A 20,962-nucleotide genomic window follows, 5' to 3' on the forward strand; every position below is an offset into this window, starting at 1 on the left:
ATCCTGTGTTCGAGCTTAAACAGTTGCCTGATACTCTTAAGTATGCCTATTTTGATGAAAAAGAGATATATCCTGTTATTATTAGTGCTAGCCTCTCAGAGCATGAAGAAAAGAAGTTACTAAATACTCAGAGGAAGCACCGTGCTGCTATTGGATTTACTCTTGATGATCTTGAGGGCATTAGTCCTACTCTATGCCAGCACAAGATTAAAACCGATCCTGATTTCAAACCAGTTGCTGATCATCAAAGGAGATTGAATCCTAAGATGAAAGAAGTAGTAAGAAAAGAAATCCTAAATCTTCTAGAAGCGGGTATTATCTATCCTGTTTCTCATAGCGATTGGGTGAGTCCGGTGCATTGCGTCCCTAAGAAGGGAGGTATTACCGTTGTCCCTAATGATAAGGATGAATTGATCTCATGGAGGATTATTACTGGCTATAGGATGGTGATCGATTTTAGCAAATTGAATAAAGCCACTAGGAAAGATCATTACCCTTTGCCTTTTATCGACCAAATGCTTGAAAGGCTCTCTAAACACACACACTTCTGCTTTCTAGACGGTTATTCTATTTTCTCCCAAATACCAGTTGCACAATCTGATCAGGAGAAAACCACTTTCACCTGCCCTTTAGGTACCTTTGCTTATGCCTTTTGGCTTATGTAACGCACCTGCCACCTTTCAAAGATGTATGATGGCTATATTCTCTGACTTTTTTGAAAATATTGTCGAGGCTTTCATGGATGACTTTTTTGTTTACGAGTCTTCTTTGATGATTGCCTCAGCAACCTTGATCGAGTCTTACAAAGATGTAAAGACACCAATCTTGTCTTGAATTGGGAGAAGTGCCACTTTATGGTTAATGAAGGCATCGTCTTAGGATATAAAATTTCTGAAAGAGGTATTGAAGTCGATAAGGCTAAGGTTGATGCAATCGAGAAAATGCCATACCCCACAGATATCAAAGGTATAAGAAGTTTCCTTGGTCATGCTGGTTTCTATAGAAGGTTCATTAAAGACTTCTCTAAGATTTCTAGGCCTCTTACCAATCTCTTGCAAAAGGATATTCCTTTTGTTTTTGACGATGGTTGTGAGGTAGCCTTCGAAATACTTAAGAGGGCTTTGATAACTGCACCTATTGTTCAACCACCTGATTGGAACTTACCTTTTTAGATCATGTGTGACGCTAGTGATTATGCTGTTGGTGTTGTTCTAGGGACAAGAGTCGATAAGAAGTTCAATGTTATTCACTACGCTAGTAAAACTCTAGACAATGCCCAGAGAAACTATGCTACTACGGAGAAGGAATTTTTAGGAGTCGTGTTTGCATGTGAAAAGTTCAGGTCTTACATAGTTGATTCCAAAGTCACTATTCACACTGATCATGCGGCTATTAAGTACCTCATGGAGAAGAATGACGCTAAACCTAGATTATTAGATGGGTTCTCTTGCTACAAGAGTTTGATTTTCACGTTGTCGACAGGAAGGGTGCTAATAACCCAGTAGCCGATAACTTGTCTAGGTTGGAGAAGGTTCTTGATGACCCACAACCTATTGATGATAGCTTTCCCGGTGAGAAATTGAATGTCATCAATGCTTCACGTAGTGCACCGTGGTATGCTGATTATGTAAACTATATTGTTGCCAAATATATACCACCTAGTTTCACATACCAGCAAAAGAAGAAATTCTTCTTTGACTTGAAACACTACTTTTGGGATGACCCTCACCTTTATAAGTAAGGAGTAGATGGTGTTATTAGACGTTGTGTACCTGAACATGAACAGGGACATATCCTACAGAAGTGTCACTCCGAGGCCTACGGAGGACACCATGTGGGAGATAGAACTGCACACAAGGTTTTGCAATCAGGTTTCTATTGGCCCACTCTCTTCAAGGATGCCCATAACTTTGTCTTGTCTTGTGACGAATGTCAAAGAATAGGTAATATTAGCAAACGTCAGAAAATGCCTATGAACTATTCACTTGTCATTGAACCATTTGATGTTTGGGGCTTTGATTATACGGAATCTTTTCCAAAATCCAACGGGTATACTCATATCCTAGTTGTTGTAGATTACGTCACTAAGTGGGTAGAAGCTATCCCCACTAGTAGTGTTGATCACAACACTTCTATCAGGATGCTCAAAGAAGTTATTTTCCCTAGATTTGGAGTCCCTAGATATCTAATGACCGACAGTGGTTCACACTTCATTCATGGTGCTTTCCGTAAAACGCTTGCTAAGTACGATGTCAACCATAGAATTGTGTCTCCCTATCACCCTCAGTCCAGTGGTCAAGTAGAGCTAAGTAATAGAGAGATTAAACTGATTCTGCAAAAGACTGTCAACTGGTCTGGAAAGTATTGGTCTAAGAAGCTCGATGATGCACTGTGGGCTTATAGAACTGCCTATAAGAATCCCATGGGCATGTCTCCGTACAAAATTGTGTACGGTAAAGCATGTCATTTACCTCTTGAGCTAGAGCATAAAGCTTATTGGGCAATCAAAGAGCTCAACTTTGATTTCAAACTTGCCGGTGAGAAGAGGTTATTTGATATTAGCTCGCTTGATGAGTGGAGAACTCAGGCATATGAGAATGCCAAGCTGTTCAAAGAGAAGGTTAAGAGATGGCATGATAAGAGGATACAAAAGCGTGAGTTCAGTGTAGGTGATTATGTCTTGCTATATAACTCTCGTTTAAGATTCTTTGCAGGCAAGCTTCTCTCTAAATGGGAAGGTCCCTATGTTGTTGAGGAAGTATATCGTTCCGGTGCTATCAAGATCAACAACCCGGAAGGTAATTGTCCGAGAGTGGTAAATGGGCACAAAATCAAGCATTATATCTCAGGTACTCCCATAAATGTTGAAAGCAATATTATCAATACCATAACTCCGGAAGAATACCTAAGGGATATTTATCAGCCTCTTTCCGACTATGAAAACGAAGAGGTATGTGATTCGGTAAGAAAACAGAGTCCAAAACTTTTCCAGTAGGAAATTTTCTCCGTTTTGGAATATTTGAAAAAAATACAAAAATTGGAAGTAGTCCGGAAAGTGCGCGAGGAGGCGACAAGCCTGCACGGCGCGGGCCCACCCCCTGGCCGCGCCGTGAGGGCTTGTGGCCACCTCGTGCGCCTCCCGGACTCCGTTTTCGTGCGGGATACTCCTTCTCGTCCGAAAAATATCATTATATATACTCCCGTTTCCTCTGACCCCTGCATCATGCAGATTTCTTCTGTTTTTCGTTTCGAGTCTGTTTTCTACCGCAGATTCAGAGCAAGATGTCGTCTCAGGAATCTGTGGGGGAGAACAATATCCCTCAAGTTTATGGAGAAGTAAGTGCTGATCTGAAAAGGACGGAGGTCATGGAGGCTAAGGAAAGGCTACCTAAAGAAACCAAGGGCAATACCGAGGAGAAGAATCAGGGGTGGGACAAAGTGGAATCTGTGCTCAACAGGGAAGAAGTTGAAGAAGTGGATTTCCTCCAACCCTACCTCCACCTATTGTCCCCATCCTTGATTGAACTCTTGAGGTTTTGTGAAACAACTCGTGCTCGCAATACTTGTCTCACTCGTGAAGTTGTTTTGCTGGAAAAACATATCGCGGATCTCCAAGGTATAAATCAAAGATTAATGGCCCTCTTGGAGTCAAAGATTGCAACAACTCCACCACCATCACCTCCAAAGGAAGACAACTAAACATGGGTATGGGCAATCCCCTTGGCTTGTGCCAAGCTTGGGGGAGTTGCCCCGGTATCGTATCACCATCACATCTTTTGCCTTTACCTTTGTCTTAGTTTTCCTTTCCAGTTTTCTCTTTATCTAGTAGATTAAAGGTCTTAGTGTTTTAGTCTTGAGTTTTGCTTTGTGTCACCCCCGATGTATTCGAGCTCGTGAGCCATATAATAAAGAGTGTTTTTGTTGAAGGGCTTTGCCTCTTGCCATGATCAATAGATTGAGAAAAGAACAAAAGCATGAAAGATCATGTAATGATCTTATGGAAAGTGATGGCTTCACATATAAAAAGAATGATGATTGAAACTTGTTGAGGGTAGACAAACGTAGACCTTGGTCATGGTTTCAATTAATAGGAAGTGATAAAGTAGGAGAGGTTCACATATAAATACATTATCTCTGACCCCATCTATGATTGTGAACACTCACTAAGCTATTGCATGCCTAGCAGTAGATGTTGGACAAGGAAGAGAGCATAATGAATTGTGTTTACTTGGCTTCGAACAATGTTATATGATTAGAGATCCCTTAGCATGTGACGCTTGCTTCCACCACACGTTAGCCAAAACTCCCGCACCAAGTAGAGATACTACTTGTGCATCCATAAACCATCAACCTAGTTTTGCCTTGTGAGTCCACCATACCTACCTATGGATGGAATAAGATCCCTCAAGTAAGTTGTCATCGGTGCAAGCAATAAAAATTGGTCTCTAATATGTATGATCTATTAGTGTGTGGAAAATAAGCTTTGTACGAACCTGTGATGAGGAAGACATAAAAGCGACAGACTGCATAATGAAGTTCTTTTATCACAGGAGGCAATATAAAGTGACGTTCCTCCGCACTAAGAGGACACGCATCCAAACTTCAAAAGCGCATGACGTACTCTGCTTCCCTCTGCGAAGGGCCTATCTTGTACCTTTACTTTTTGCCCTTGAAAGAGTCATGGTGATCTTCACCAATTCCCTATCTTGCCTTTATTTGGCTAACGTCATATGCTTGGGAAAGATCTATATTCATATGTCAACTTGGAGGTAAGTATTCATGAAGTATTATTGTTGACATTACCCTTGAGGTAAGAAGTTGGGAGGCAAAACTGTAAGACCCTATTTTTCTTTGTGTCCAGCTGAAACTTTGATCTCATGAGTACCATGTGAGTTGTAGCAATTGTAGAGAACGAAAGAATGATTGAGTATGTGGATTTTCTTCACAAGCTCTCATTTGAGTCTTTCTGATGTTGTGATAAATTGCAATTGCTTCAATGACTAAAGGCTATCGGTTGTTACTTCTCGGTAAGGTTCTTGATCCATGCTTTACTTTGTGAAGGAATTATCACTTTAGCATGAGAGATTATATGTTGGTACTTCTGTTCTGATCATGATCATGATGCATGCATGTTCGTATCTTGTTTTGTCGACAACTCTCTCCCTAAACATGTGGACATATTTATTGAGCTAGGCTTTCGCTTAAGGACAAGCGAGGTATAAGCTTGGGGGAGTTGATACGTCCATTTTGCAACATGTTTTGATGTTGATATTTATCGCTTCTTGGGCTGTTATTTCACTTCACGGTACAATACTTATGCCTTTTCTCTCTTATTTTGCAAGGTTTACATGAAGAGGGAGAATGCCGGCAACTGGAATTCTGGCCTGAAAGTGGAGCAAAGTTGAGATACGTATTCTGCGCAACTCCAAACGCCGTAAAAATCAACGAGGATTTTTTCCGGATTTATAAAAAATACTGGGCCGAAGAAGCGCCAGAGGGGCGCCACCAGGTGGCCACAAGCCTGCACGGCGCGGCCACACCCCCAGGTCGCGCCATGAGGGCCTGTGGGCAGCCTGCTGGCCCACTGGCCCCCCTCTTCTGCTTTATGAAGGGTCTCGTCCAGGAAAAAATCACGGCGGAGCTTTTTCGTGGATTCGGCGCCGCCAGGAGGCGGAACTTGAGCAGAACCAATCTAGAGCTCCGGCAGGACGATCCTGCCGGGCAAACTTCCCTCCCGGAGGGGGAAATCGTCGCCATCGTCATCACCAACACTCCTCTCATTGGAGGGGACTGGTCACCATCAACATCTTCATCAGCACCATCTCATCTCCAAACCCTAGTTCATCTCTCGTAACCAATCTCTGTCTCGCGACTCCGATTGGTACTTGTAAGGTTGCTAGTATTGTTGATTACTCTTTGTAGTTGATGCTAGTTGGATTGTTTGGTGGAAGAGTTTATGTTTAGATCCTTGATGCTACTCATTACCTCTCTGGTCATGAATATGATTATGCTTTGTGAGTAGTTACTTTTGTTCCTCAGGACATGGGATAAGTCATGCTAATAGTAGTCATGTGAATTTGGTATTCGTTCGGTAATTTGATATGTTGTATGTTGTTTTTCCTCTAGTGGTGTTATGTGAACGTCGACTATATAACACTTCACCATTATTTGGGCCTAGAGGAAGGCATTGGGAAGTAGTAAGTAGATGATGGGTTGCTAGAGTGACAGAAGCTTAAACCCTAGTTTATGCGTTGCTTCGTAAGGGGCTGATTTGGATCCACTAGTTTAATGCTACGGTTAGACTTTGTCTTAATTCTTCTTTCGTAGTTGAGGATGCTTGCGAGAGCGGTTAATCATAAGTGGGATGCTTGTCCAAGTAAGGGCAGTACCCAAGCGCCGGTCCACCCACATATCAAACTATCAAAGTAACGAACGCGAATCATATGAACATGATGAAAACTAGCATGACAAAAATTCCCGTGTGTCCTCGGGAGTGCTTTTCCTCCGATAAGACTTTGTCCAGGCTTGTCCCTTGCTACAAAAGGGATTGGTCCACTTTGCTGCACCGTTGCTACTTTTGTTACTTGTTGCTTGCTACGATTCTGCTCACCACATAATCACTTGTTACCGATAATTTTAGTGCTTGCAGATATTTCCTTGCTGAAACCCACTTGTCAGATCTTTCTGCTCCTCGTTGGGTTCGACACTCTTACTTGGCCACCAACGAACGCGGTAGACCTGCGTTCTCCACCAAGTAATAAAAGTATTCATAAAGCCCAGCGGCGCGCAAAAATTCATCACTTGGCCACTCGCACGCTCGAACTTCTGTGACTCGAGGAACCACGTACTTGGGGTGGTTCTTCTCATCCTCCTTGGGGTTACGGCTTGAAGAGCCTCTCAAGAACCTCCTCATCTTTTCCCTTTTCTAACTCTGAAAAATCCTGAAATTTTTAGAGACTTCGAATGAAAAGTGAGTAAGGATTAACCCAACTCGTAGCAACTACTCCTACTACTGTCTAGAGACCGTATCACGCGCTAAAACTACTTGGGACCAGCTAAAATCAACATTTCAAGCTCAAGAACAGGGTCACCAAGGTAGCAAGAATACGCGAAGGATAAAGCACTGGAGTAGAAACTAATTGGACCAATCGAGGAGTCACTTACCAAGGAGTAATTTCCCCAAAATGGTTCGGAGAATGGTGCTTTGAGCAAGGAGATCGAAAATCACAGACAAATGAGCAAGAACACGGGTTTGAGCTGCGAAACGATTTTTTCTGGAGGTAGAAGAAGAGGATGTGAGCTGGAATGAGTGGAGGGGGTCCCTGTGGGCCCCACAAGCTTGGTGGTCGTGGCCAGGGGGAGCCCGTGGCGTCAGGGCTTGTGGCTCACTGGTGTGGCCCGCAGGCCAGCTCTCAGTCCTAGTATTTTTCAAATATTTCAGAAAAAATCATATTTGATTTTCAGGACCATCGGAGAACTTTTATTTTTGGGGTACTTTCCTCCGGGACGCTAAGACAGGAAACAGGGAAAACTAAACTAAACCTATCATTTTTCTTCTAAGAAACAGAAAGTGAAAGCATAAAGCAGAGGTATGTGACTCTCTGATTCATCCATTTCATGGTCATCGAAAGAAATCCGTCAATAGGGTTGATCAAATCCTGATGACAAAACCTTTTCAAATCGCAAAAGGAAACGGAGAATTGTCGAATAGCCACTAAGTCACCTCAATGGGGATATGAATCTCCCCAACAAGCAAATCATACTTCATCTTAACACGAGGAATAGGGCATTCAAAAGCTCGCAATAAGAATCGATGAAGTTTTTTTGATAGCATTGATGCAATGTACTTGATATCGTTTCTTTGGAAAGTGCACTGTATGCTCATTACCGTTGACATGGAAAGTGACATTGCCTTTGTTGCAATCTATAACAGCCCCTGCAGTGTCTAAAAAGTGTCTTCCGAGGATGACAGCCATGGCATCGTCCTCGGGAATATCCAAGATAACAAAGTCTGTTAAGATAGTGGTGTTCGCAACCACAACAGGCACATCCTCGCAAATGCCGACAGGGAAAGCAGTTGATTTGTCGGCCATTTGCAGAGAAATTTCAGTGGGTGTCAACTTATCTAGTTCAAGTCTACGATAAAGAGAGAGAGGCATAACACTAACACCGGCTCCAAGGTCACATAAGGAAGTTCTTACGTAGTTTCCTTTAACGGAGCAAGATATAGTGCGCACTCCGGGATCACCAAGTTTCTTAGGAGTTCCACCTTTGAAAGTGTAATTGGCAAGCATGGTGGAGATCTCAAGATCTGGTATCTTCCGTTTATTAGTCACGATATCTTTCATGTACTTGGCATATGGAGACATTTTGAGCATATCAATTAAACGCATCTGCAGAAAGACGGGTCTCAACATTTCAATAAAGCGCTCAAAATCCTCATCATACTTTTTCTTGGATGGCTTAGGAGGAAAGGGCATAGGTCTATGAACCCATGGCTCCCTTTCTTTACTATGCTTCCTAGCAGTGAAGTCATTCTTATCGTATCTCTTAGGTTGTGGATTATCAGGATTAACCGTAGGTTCAATCTCCACATCCTTATCATTGCTGGGTTGAGCATTATTATGAACATTGTCACCAGGTTCATGTTCATCACCAGATTGTGTTTATGCATCAGACGCAGAAATATCATTTGGTTCTTCAGGTGTGACAGTATTTGTTGAACTGACATGTAGGTTTCTATCATCCTTCTTCTTCTTCTTAGGATGACTGGGTGTATCAGCATTAATTCCTTGACAATCTTGATCAATTCTCTTAGGATGGCCTTCAGGATACAAAGGTTCCTGAGTCATTTTGCCTCCTCTAGTAATGACGGTGACAAAGTTGTCATTTAATTCATTGAGCAAGTCGTTCTGAGCTTTAAGTACTTGTTCTACCTGAGTAGTAATCATAAAGGCATGTTTACTCAGAAGCTTCACATCATTGACATTTCTGTCTACACAAGCACTTAAATGACTAAGCATACGAGCACTTTGTTCAAATTGTCTGCTGACATAATCATTGAAACTCTGTTGTTTGGGAACAAAGTTGTCAAATTCATCAAAGCGTAGGCTAGCAAGTTTGTCAAAAGGAATATCACTCTCATTGAATCTACGCAGAGAATTCACCTCGACTACTTGTATCGGGTTATCGAGACCATGGATCTCTTCGATAGGCGGTAGATTTTTGACTTCTTCAGATCTAATGCCTTTCTCTTGCATTGATTTCTTGGCTTCTTGCATATCTTCGGGACTGAGGAATATAATACCTCTTTTCTTAGGAGTTGGCTTAGGAGGTGGTTCGGGAATAGTCCAAGCATTATCGTTGACCAAGATGTTATTCAGTAGGATATCAGCTTGTTCTACAGTTCGTTCCCTAAAAACACAACTGGCACAACTATCTAGGTGGTCTCTAGAAGCATCGGTAAGTCCGTTATAGAAGATATCAAGTATCTCGTTCTTCTTAAGAGGGTGATCATGCAAAGCATTCTGTAGCTGGATGAGCCTCCCCCAAGCTTGTGGAAGACTCTCTTCTTTCAGTTGAGCAAAGTTGTATATTTCCTGCAAGGCAGCTTGCTTCTTATGGGCAGGGAAATATTTCTCATAGAAGTAATATACCATATCCTAGGGACTACTCACACATCCAGGAGCAAGAGAAGTGAACCAGACTTTAGCGTCATCCTTTAGAGAGAAAGGAAACAACTTAAGTATATAGTAGTAGCGGATCTTCTCCTCACTAGTGAAAAGGGTGGCTATATCGTGTAGTTTGGTAAGATGGGCTACGACCGTCTCAGACTCATAACCGTGGAAAGGATCAGATTCGACTAGAGAAATTATCTCAGGGTCGACAGAGAATTCATAATCCTCATCGGTGATAAAGATAGGGGAAGTGGCAAACTTTGGGTCGTATTTCATCCTAGCTTTGAGAGATTTTTCCTTCCACTTGAGAAGTAATTTCTCAGCGTCATAGGCATCCTTAGACGCAAGTAAATCCTCAGCTATCTCTCCCTCCATAACATAACCCTCAGGTATATCAGGCAATTCATATCTAGGAGAGCTAGATCTAGCAGGAGCAAAAGCAGGTTCCATCTCAATAGTATCGGCAGTTTCAGAAGCATCACGAGCATTGGCAGTAACTCCAGCAATATGAGCATCAATGAATACCCCTAGTGGCATATCAGGCAAAGTAGTATCTCTAGCAGTATCAAGCATAGCATCATCAGGCAAAATAGCATCTCTAGCATCATCAGGCAAGGCAGTATCAAGCATAGCATCATCAGGCAAGGCAGTATCAAGCATAGCATATCTAGCAGTATCAGGCATAGTAGCATCATAAGCATCATCAATAGCAGTAGCATCTCTAGCATCATCTAGCACAGGCGACATATCAAGATTTCTAGCAGGAGGTGGTGTCACAAACTTACTCATAACTGAAGGTGAATCAAGTGCAGAGCTAGATGGCAGTTCCTTACCTCCCCTCGTAGTTGAGGGCAAGACTTTGGTTCTTGGATCTTTCAGATTCTTCATAGTTATCAGCAGATATAAATCCCAAGTGACTCAGAGAATATAGCTATCCCTCCCCGGCAACAGCGCCAGAAAAGAGCTGCTAGCAGTCCCCGGCAACGGTGCCAGAAAAGAGCTGCTAGCAGTCCCCGGCAACGGCGCCAGAAAAGAGCTGCTTCCAGTTGCTCAACAATTAGCAATTGTCTTGCAATGGCCCACCAGCGTGTGGGATCGCGGCAGTTTTCGAGGGTAGAGTATTGAACCCAAATTCGTTGGTTCGACACGATGGGAGTGAAAGGATATTCTCCACTATTAGCAGTTGAGTTGTCGGCTCAACCACACCTAAAAGATTAGTACCTGCAAGCAAGATATAAGCAGCAAAGGTAGTATGATAGCAACGGTGCCAGAAACGATCTGTTGACAAGGGAGACTATTCCTAACTGAAGTATCAATGGCACCAAAAAAGTATTGTAGCAGGTAGTAGTAGTGTAACGAGTAACAACAGTGGCAAGGAACAGCAGTAGTGACAGCAGTAGCAAGTAGCAACAGTAGCAAGTAACAGCAACAACAAGTAACAGTAGTAGCAACAGTAGTGGCAGCAGCAGCAGGACAAAGCAAGTAACAGTAGCAGCAACACTAGTAATAGCAGTAGAGCAAAGCAAGTAACAATGGCAGTGGGACAAACTCGAAGGCAATGGATCGGTGATTTGTTGGATGACATTCATCATGCAACAGTTATAACACGGAGAGATATGTGGCTAGCTCCCGTTCGTCAATGTGATGTAGGCATGCATTCCGTGTGTAATCATACGTGCTTAGGGAAAATAACTTGCATGACATCTATTGTCCATCCCTCCCGTGGCAGCGGGGTCCAAATGGATACTACGGGATATTAAGGTTCTCCTTTTAATAAAGAACCGGACCAACGCATTCGCACTTGGTGAACACCTGAACTCCTCAAACTATGGTCATCACCGGGAGTGGTTCCGGTTATTGTCACTCCGGGTTGCCGGATCATAACACATAGTAAGTAACTACAACTTGCAAGATCGGATCTAAAACACACATATGTTGGTGACAACATAATAATTTCAAATCTGAAATCATGGCACTCGGGCCCTAGTAACAAGCATTAAGCATGACAAAGTAGTAGCAACATCAATCTCAGAACATAGTGGATACTAGCGATCAATCCCCATCAAAACTAACTCGATTACATGATAGATCTCATCCTACTCATCACCGCCCAGCGAGCCTATGAATAGATTACTCACGAACGATGAAGAGCTTCATGGAATTGGAGAGGAAAGAAGGTTGATGATGACGATGGCGACGATCTCCTTGATCCTGAGCCCAAAACGGACTCCAAATCTGCCCTCCAGGGCAAGAACGGGATGTGGCGGCACCTCTGAATCGTGAAACGCGATGAACTCTTCTATCTTGATTTTTTCCGGGACGAAAGGGAATAAATAGCGCTGGAATTGGGGGCGGAAGAGCAACGTGGGCCCCACAAGCCTCGTAGCCGCGGCCAGGGGGGAGGCCGGGGCTACAGGGCTTGTGGCCCACTGGCCCGTCCCCTCCGGTGGATCTTTGCGCACGTATTTTTCATATTTTCCAAAAATATTCTCCGTAAATTTTCAGGACGTTCCGAGAACTTTCATTTCAGCAAAAAAACAATACCATGGCAATTCTGCTGAAAACAGCGTCAGTCCGGGTTAGTTCCATTCAAATCATGCAAATTAGAGTCCAAAACAAGGGCAAAAGAGTTTGGAAAAGTAGATACGATGGAGACGTATCAGTCAACACTTCAATCAAAACAATCATGAAGCAATATGAACAGATGGTATCTCGCTAGCTCTTTCTGAGATTGCAAAACATAAATGCAGAGCACCTTCAAAGACCAAGGGCTGACTGAACATTGTAATTCATGGCAAAGAAGAAACAGTCACAATCATACTCAATAACAATTAAAAGAAAGCATAGAAATGACAGAGGCGCTCTCTAATTGGTGCTTTTATAAGAAGAGGATGACTCAACAGAAACATAAAAGATAGGCCCTTCGCAGAGGGAAGCATTCATTTGCAGAGGTGCCAGAGCTCAAGCTTTGAAGACAGAGATAAATAATTTTGGGTGGCATGCTTTCATTGTCAACGCGATGACCAAGAGTTTTCACCATCTTCCATGGTACACATACTATAGGCGGTTCCCAAACAGAAAAGTAAAGTTTTGACTCCCCCACCACCGATCAATCACACTCCACGACTAGCCGAATACTCGGGTGCTGTCCATACCAACAAAAATCCAGGGGGAGTTTTGTTTGCAATTATCTTTTCGATTTGAGCATGGAACTGGGCATTCCAATTACTGGCCCCTTTCTCGTGAATGATAGTGAATAAACACATATCGAGGATAACACGCCTAGCATGGAAGATACTGATCGCCCCTTGTCACCACATGAACGGTTCGGGCATGCAAAACAAATTATTTCTTGAAGGTTTAGAGAGTGGCACATGCAAATTTACTTGGAACGGCAGGTAGGTACCGCATATAGGTAGGTATGGTGGACTCATCTGGAACACCTTTGGGTTTATGGAAGTGGATGCACAAGCAGTATTCCCTCTTAGTACAAGCGAAGGCTAGCAAAAGTCTGGGAAGCGACCAACTAGAGAGCGACAACGGTCATCAAAATGCATTGAGATTAACCAACATTGAGTGCAAGCATGACTAGGACATAAATCACCATGAACATGAATATCATAGAGGCTTTGTTGATTTTGTTTCAACTACATGCGTGAACATGTGCCAAGTCAAGCCACTTGAATCATTCAAAGGAGGATACCATCCTATCATACTACATCATAATCATCTCAAAATTCATGTTGGCATCCAAGACAAACCATTATGAGCTCCTAGCTAATTAAGCATGGCATCAGAAACTATGATCTCTAAGTTGTCATTGCAAACATGTTTCTCTCACAACAAATCTGAATCTGGAGCGATGAGCTAGCCATATTTACAAAAACAAAATAGGTCGAGTTCATATCAGCTTTTCCAGGCTCAGTCACTTCATCATATATCATCATTATTGCCTTTCACTTGCACGACCAAACGATGTGAACAATAATAAGAGTGCGCGTGCATTGGACTAAGCTGGAATCTGTAGGTAACACAAAGGAGAAGACAAAGTAATATGGCTCTTTGACAGATAAACAGATATGCATGCGAGAGCCACTAAACATTGTAACCATGGTCTTCTACCTTGACCCAAAGAAAGAGAAAACTATTTACATCCCTCCCGTGGCAGCGGGGTCCTAATGGAAACTACGAGATATTAAGGTTCTCCTTTTAATAGAGAACCGGAACAAAGCATTAGCACTTAGTGAATACATGGACTCCTCATACTATGGTCATCTCCGGGAGTGGTTCCGACTATTGTCACTCCGGGGTTGCCGGATCATAACACATAGTAGGTGACTACAACTTGCAAGATAGGATCAATAACACACATATATTGACGATAGGGATCTCACAACATAGTGGATAATAGGGATCAATCCCTATCAAAACTAACTCGATTACATGATAGATCTCATCCAACCCATCACCGTCTAGCAAGCCTACGATGAGATTACTCACAAACGGTGAAGAGCATCATGGAATTGGCAATGAAGGAAGGTTGGTGATGACAATGGCGACAATCTCCCCTCTCCGGAGCCCAGAACGGACTCCGGATCTGCCCTCCAGAGGAAGAATAGGAGGTGGCGGCGCCTCCATATCGTAAAACGTGATGAACTCTTCTCCTTGATTTTTTTTCGGACGAAAGGGACTAAATAGAGATGGAGTAGGAAGCGGTGGAGCTCTGAGGGCCCACAAGCCTGCTAGGCACGACCAGGGGGGCCGCGCCTGGTGGGCTTTTGGGCTCCTCGCTCCACTCCTCCGTTTGATTCTTGCGCCGTTATTTTTATATATTCCACAAAAAATCCTCATAAATTTCCAGGTCATTCCGAGAACTTTTATTTCTGCGCAAAAACAATACCATGGCAATTCTGCTGAAAACAGCGTTAGTCCGGGTTAGTTCCATTCAAATCATGCAAATTAGAGTCCAAAACAAGGGCAAAAGAGTTTGGAAAAGTAGATACGACGGAGGCGTATCAATGCATCAGGTGCATGGATGACACAACGTATCGCCAGCTAGATAGAGATCCCGGGTCTTCGAAAACCGCGTTCAAGGGACATTGAAGGTGGCTTCGCGATGATGACGCATGGAGAAAACACAAGGATCTGTCCGATGGTGAAACCGAACCCCGAAGACCCCCACGTAAGAGGAGCGATGAGGAAATAGACGAGCTGTTGAAAAATTGGAAAGAGTGCCCACCGCCGGGAAAGAAGCGAAAGGCGCTAGAGCCGCTGCTGAAGGTATGGAAAACGAGGTCTGTTTTCTGGGACTTGTCGTACTGGAAGATCCTCCATGTGCCTTACAGCCTTGATGTCATGCATATCACGAAGAACGTGTGCGAGAGTCTGCTTGGTACGCTGCTCAACATGCCAGAGAGGTCCAAAGATGGGCCGAAAGCAAGTGCAGACTTGCAATCAATGGGCATCAGTGAGGAGCTTCATGCAAAACGCCCTAATGATGATGATGATGATGATGAGGCGAAGGACACGGAAAGTCGTCGCAAAGGCAAAAAGGCCAAGAAGATCGAATATGACTGCCCTCCCACGTGCTTCACTCTAAGTCAGAAGGAGATCGAGGAGTTTTTCACCTGCCTCGTAGGAGTAAAACTTCCTTACGGTTACGCGGGGAAGATAAGTAGATACCTAGACTCAGCGAAGCAGAAGTTCTGCGAGATGAAGTCTCACGACTGTCACGTGCTGGTGACGCAAATGCCTCCAGTTGCAATGTGTGGGATCATGGACGCGCACGTCCGTGAAACGCTAATTGGCCTATGCAACTTTTTCGACGTCATTGATACAACTCCAACGTATCTATAATTTTTGATGGTTCCATGATATTATCTTGTCAACTTTGGATATTTTATATGCATGAATATACTATTTTATATCTTTTTTGGGACTAACCTATTAACTCAGTGTCAAGTGCCAGTTTCTGTTTTTTCCGTGTTTTTACCCTTCTTCACACGGAGTCCAAATGGAATGAAACTTTGCGATGATTTTTTTTGGACCAAAAGAGACCCCCGAAGGTTTGGAAGAAGGCCAGAAGAGCCATGAGGGAGTCACAAGCCCGGGAGGCGCGACCCCCCCCCCCAGACCACACCTACCAGGCTTGTGACCTCCTCGTGGGTCCAATCGACGTAATTCCACCGCCATAAATTCCTATAAATACAGAAACCCCCCAAAAGAAACCTAGATAGGGAGTTCCGCCGCCGCAAGCCTTTGTAGCCACCAAAAACCAATCTGGAGCCCGTTCCGGCACCCTGCCGGAGGGGGAATCCATCTCCGGTGGCCATCTTCATCATCTTGGCGATCTCCATGACGAGGAGGGAGTAGTTCTCCCTCGGGGCTGAGGGTATGTACCAGTAGCTATGTGTTTGATCTCTCTCTCTCTCGTGTTCTTGAGATGTCTTGATCTCGATGTACCGCGGGCTTTGCTACTATAGTTGGATATTATGATGTTCTTCCCCTCTCCCTTCTTGTAATGAATTAAGTTTCCCCTTTGAAGTTATCTTATCGGATTGAGTCTTTGAGAACACTTGATGTATGTCTTGCACGTGTCTAACTGTGGTGATCAACTTGCGGGTTTGTGACATTGGGAACCTATGCATATGGGTTGACACACGTTTGGATATTCATGTGAGTACTTGATGTATGTTTTGGTGATCAACTTGTGGGTTTCGTGACATTGGGAACCTATGCATATGGGTTGGCACACGTTTTGACTCTCCGGTAGAAACTTCGGGGCACTCTTTGAAATTCTATGTGTTGGTTGAATAGATGATTCTGAGATTGTGTGATGCATATCGTATAATCATGCCCACGGATACTTGAGGTGACAATGGAGTATCTAGGTGCCATTAGGGTCTTGGTTGACATGTATCTTAAGGTGTTATTCTAGTACGAACTCTATGATGGATCGAACGGAAAGAATAGCTTCGTGTTATTTTACTACGGACTCTTGAATAGATCGATCAGAAAGAATAACTTTGTGGTGGTTTCGTACCCGACAATAATCTCTTCGTTTGTTCTCCGCTATTAGTGACTTTGGAGTGACTCTTTGTTGCATGTTGAGGGCTAGTTATATGATCCAATCATGTTATCATTGTTGAGAGAACTTTTACTGGTGAAAGTATGAACCCTATGCCTTGTTTCCACGCATTGCATTACTGTTCGTGCTTGCTTTTACTATCAGTTACCTTGCTGTTTTTGTAATTTCAGATTACAAAAACATATTTCTACCATCCATATTGCACTTGTATCACCATCTCTTCGCCGGACTAGTGCACCTATACAACTTACCATTGTATTGGGTGTGTTGGGGACACAAGAGACTCTTTGTTATTTGGTTGCAGGGTTGCTTGAGAGAGACCATCTTCATCCTACGCTTCCCACGGATTGATAAACCTTAGGTCACCCACTTGAGGGAAAATTGCTACTGTCCTACAAACCTCTGCACTTGGAGGCCAAACAACGTCTACAAGGGGAAGGTTGCATAGTAGACATCAGTCATCTCTCGGAAGTTGGTAGGCATGAGGCAACTCAGAAGGCTACAGGAATAGATCATGGTGATACTATGCGAGCTTGAGATGTACTTCCCGCCTGCATTCTTCGACTTTATGGTGCATCTGATGATCCATATCATGGAGGATATCATCCAACTCGGGCCGACGTTCCTGCACAGCATGATGCCGTTCGAAAGGATGAATGGTGTCATCAAAGGATACGTTCGCAACAGGGCACGTCCAGATGGAAGCATAGCCAAGGGCTTTCTGACCGAAGAGTGCATCTCCTTCTGCACGAATTATCTAGGCATCAAGAACCCCGTTGGTCTGCCTGTCAACGGGCACCTCGGCAGGCTCATTGGATGGGGTCACCGCGAGGGTTGCCGCGAAATGCATGTCGACTTCAAGGGTCGACTCGCCGACTTTGAAAGAGCAAACCTAGTCGCGCTACAACACATAGACGTGGTTGATCCTTGGGTGGTAGAGTACAAACCCTTTATTGAGAAGACGTACAATGACCGAGGCCAACGAAGGACAGACGGAGATATAATCAAAGAGCACAACTCATGTTTCACGCGTTGGTTCAAGGACAAGCTTTTGTCGTACCCTTTACATAAGGATTCTTCCGCAGAAGAAAAACTCATATTCGCCTTATCACAGGGCGACGAGCACAACCTGATGACCTATGAGGTGTACGATATCAACGACTACACATTCTACACCGAGGAAAAGGATATGAAGAGTGATTATCAAAACTCCGGGGTAACGATGGAATCCTACACCGATAACGACAAGGACAGATACTACGGAAGGATCGAGGAGATCTGGGAGCTGAGCTACGCTGGAGAGAAGGTCCCGATGTTCCGTGTCAGATGGGCCAAGAGCGTCCTAAAAGAAGACCAGTATTTCACCACCATGGTCATACCCGAAGCCAAATCCAAGACCGCGGACGCAAATGTCACCGCGAAAAATGATCCATGGGTACTAGCTTGCCAAGTGGACCAATGCTTCTTCATTACCGACCCGTCAAAGCCCAGTTGTGTTGTCGTGAGGATAGGCAAAAGGAACATCATCGGAATGGATGGAGTCACCAATGAGCAAGACTTTGACAAGTACAGTGACCCGAATATGGAAGATGACGACGATGATGATGTACCATACACCACAAGAAGAAGCAGGACCACCCTACCTAAAGGACATCCGTTCAAGAGAAGAATTCAAGGGGTTCCGGGGATAAATTATTCAACCGCGAGAAAGAAGGGCAAGAAGATTGTGAAAAGATAGCTAAGATCGAATCACGACGTGTCGGCCGCATATGTGTGTTAGTGGCAAGCTCAATCTTTGATGACTATTATTTCATGTCACTTGATTTCAACCATGTCATCTAATTCTAAATTTTTGCACAATGGTTTTATCACTCCATTTGCATTTTCCTTTTATTTTATATCAAATCTTAAATTATTACATGCAACTAAAAATCCAAAAAAATTAAAAAAAGAGTTAGTAATGGCGCACCAGGAGAAGGTGCGCCATTAATATAACGGTGTTTATGGCGCACCCCTAAAAGGTACGCCATTGATATACCATTTTTTATGGCGCACCCCTAAAAGGTGCACCATTTCTAACCCTCCCCCCACTATGGCATTATCCTACTCCTTCCCCTTCTTTCATTCCCTCCCCTCACTCGTCTCTCCTTTGCGAGCCGCCGTCGAGCAGGACGCCGTCTCGCTGGTTCGCCGCGTCGCCCGGGTCCTCAACTGTTGGATCTTCGACCTCGTTGCCCTCCTCTTCCGCCACAAGGTAAGCAACCCCGCCCCCCGCAGGCCTCCCCTCCCCTCCCCTCCCCCTTCGCCACCTCAACCCTAACCCTAGCTGACTTACCTGGCAGAGCGCGGGGTCCTTGGGCGCTGTCGCCGGATTCGCCATCGCCGTTGTCTTCGCGTGGAAGTTCCTGCGCTCCTCCTCGCCCGTGCGGCCCCGCCGCCCCCAAGCGACCCTCGCCTGCCGGCTCCACAGCGCATGCACCCGACGACCCGTCTCAGCCCACCGGCGACTCTGGGATGGTAGGTCATCTGCTCCGTGCTCGTGTCGCCATTGTTTGGTGTGCCGTGTGGATTTCGGTTGCTGACAGGGGTTGTTTGTCTGTGGCTAGCCAGCTGACGACGCGGCGGATCGTGGCTCGGCGGCTGCACAAGGGTATGTTCTCTTCCTCTTGCTCGGTGCTCTCCAGTGCTGGGTTGTATGGAGATCAGATATGTATTGAAACTTACATGGTGCAATTGCAATGCTAATGGTCGATGATGCACGGAAAGGGAGATTTGTGCCTATAGGGTATTGTATTTAACATAAATAACACTAATATCTTTCTCCAGTGGTGTTGGTGGTTGGATTTCACCTTAATTACTTTATTGAATGAAATGTCTAGATCTATGAGTACACGCTTCAAATGCATTGGCCTTACCTAGTGACCACTTGCTGTAATCATGGAATAGAACCTATATTGACATATTGTGATGGTTACATTTCTGTACATACCGTACACTGCTGAACTCATGGTTGGCACATTAATATTATGCATTTACATACATCCCATATGCAAATTTCTCTTGATTTTGTACCTAATTTGAGAGGACAATGAAATCATGCATTTCAACCATGTCAATAGTTAAATGATTTAAATAATAACTAACCATAAAAGACCACGGAACAAAATGCAGAGAATACCATAGAGTGTGAGTAGTTCCTAGGACACGACGTAGAGGGACAATCTTGGTGAGCGTAGAGTGAGGTTTGATAATGGCTACTAAGAATAAAAAAAAATGAAGGATGCGAAGGTAAAATAATACATACCGTACTAAAGTTTGGCGTAATATTCTTTCTCAACTCCAGGGGTGATAACCAACCCATATCCAGCCAACCAAACAACTTCTTTGGCTAACTGTTATATTCTGTAATTTTACTATTGTGACGCTCGTCTCCCCTGTTTAACGTTTTTTATGCCCTAGTTTTGTGAGTGATGATATATTAGAGCAGCTGATGCTTGTGCAGGGACAAATAGTTACCCCTTTCTCCTGAAATGTTGATTAATTTCCGTTTCGGTTGAGAATGGGGCACTCCTAGGTCAAGAAAATTAGCAAAGGTCATGCCCAATTTTCTTGACCTAGAAGGTGCCCGATTCTCAACCGAAACAAAAATTAATCAACATTTAGAGACAATGTTATTTCTACAAAGCAAATATTTCTAAGTGGATTTTATAGTTTTCCCTTAAGTTGAAATGCAAACTATTTTTTCTTCCATACATATGCCATGCCAACGAAAGCTCAACCATCAGGCTCTAGCAATAACTTATTTTTATTTGTTTATTTGTTTGATATATATATTGGGTGCCTTGGTTGTTTATCATGAAAAATGCTTTGTTTGTATGCTTGGTAATCAGAATGCAGGGATAGCAAGTTTTTCTAAGGACTTGTATGAATCACATGCAAAGTAAAATAAACCAAGAAAAGGAGATCTTACTTATGGGTGTGCATCAGTTTGCATGTTTTATTCTCAGTTTTCCTCTAAATCTGAGAAGAATAGATACTACCCTGATCTCATCCAATAACTCTAGTAGCTTTTTTTCCTATTTAGAGCGAACATGGCCGACGACGATGAGGCCGGCGGTTCGGGCAAGTCATTCTGGGAGTTGTCCCAGGAGATGGAGGAAGAACCTCACCGCTATGAGGACGCCGCAGAAGACATTGA

General features: G+C 43.8%; 1 protein-coding gene across 1 annotated transcript; it reads left to right on the top strand.

Moving 5' to 3' along the window:
• The first annotated feature begins 18,856 nt into the window (after nucleotides 1–18,856).
• On the top strand, nucleotides 18,857–19,519 carry LOC123450278. Its single transcript, XM_045127612.1, has 3 exons — nucleotides 18,857–19,018; nucleotides 19,107–19,191; nucleotides 19,395–19,519. Exons 1-3 carry the CDS (start codon nucleotides 18,857–18,859, stop codon nucleotides 19,517–19,519), a joined length of 372 nt encoding a protein of 123 aa, XP_044983547.1.
• Nucleotides 19,520–20,962: the final 1,443 nt, after the last annotated feature.

Source organism: Hordeum vulgare, chromosome 4H, assembly GCF_904849725.1.
Source record: "Hordeum vulgare subsp. vulgare chromosome 4H, MorexV3_pseudomolecules_assembly, whole genome shotgun sequence".
Classification (NCBI taxonomy): domain Eukaryota; kingdom Viridiplantae; phylum Streptophyta; class Magnoliopsida; order Poales; family Poaceae; genus Hordeum; species Hordeum vulgare.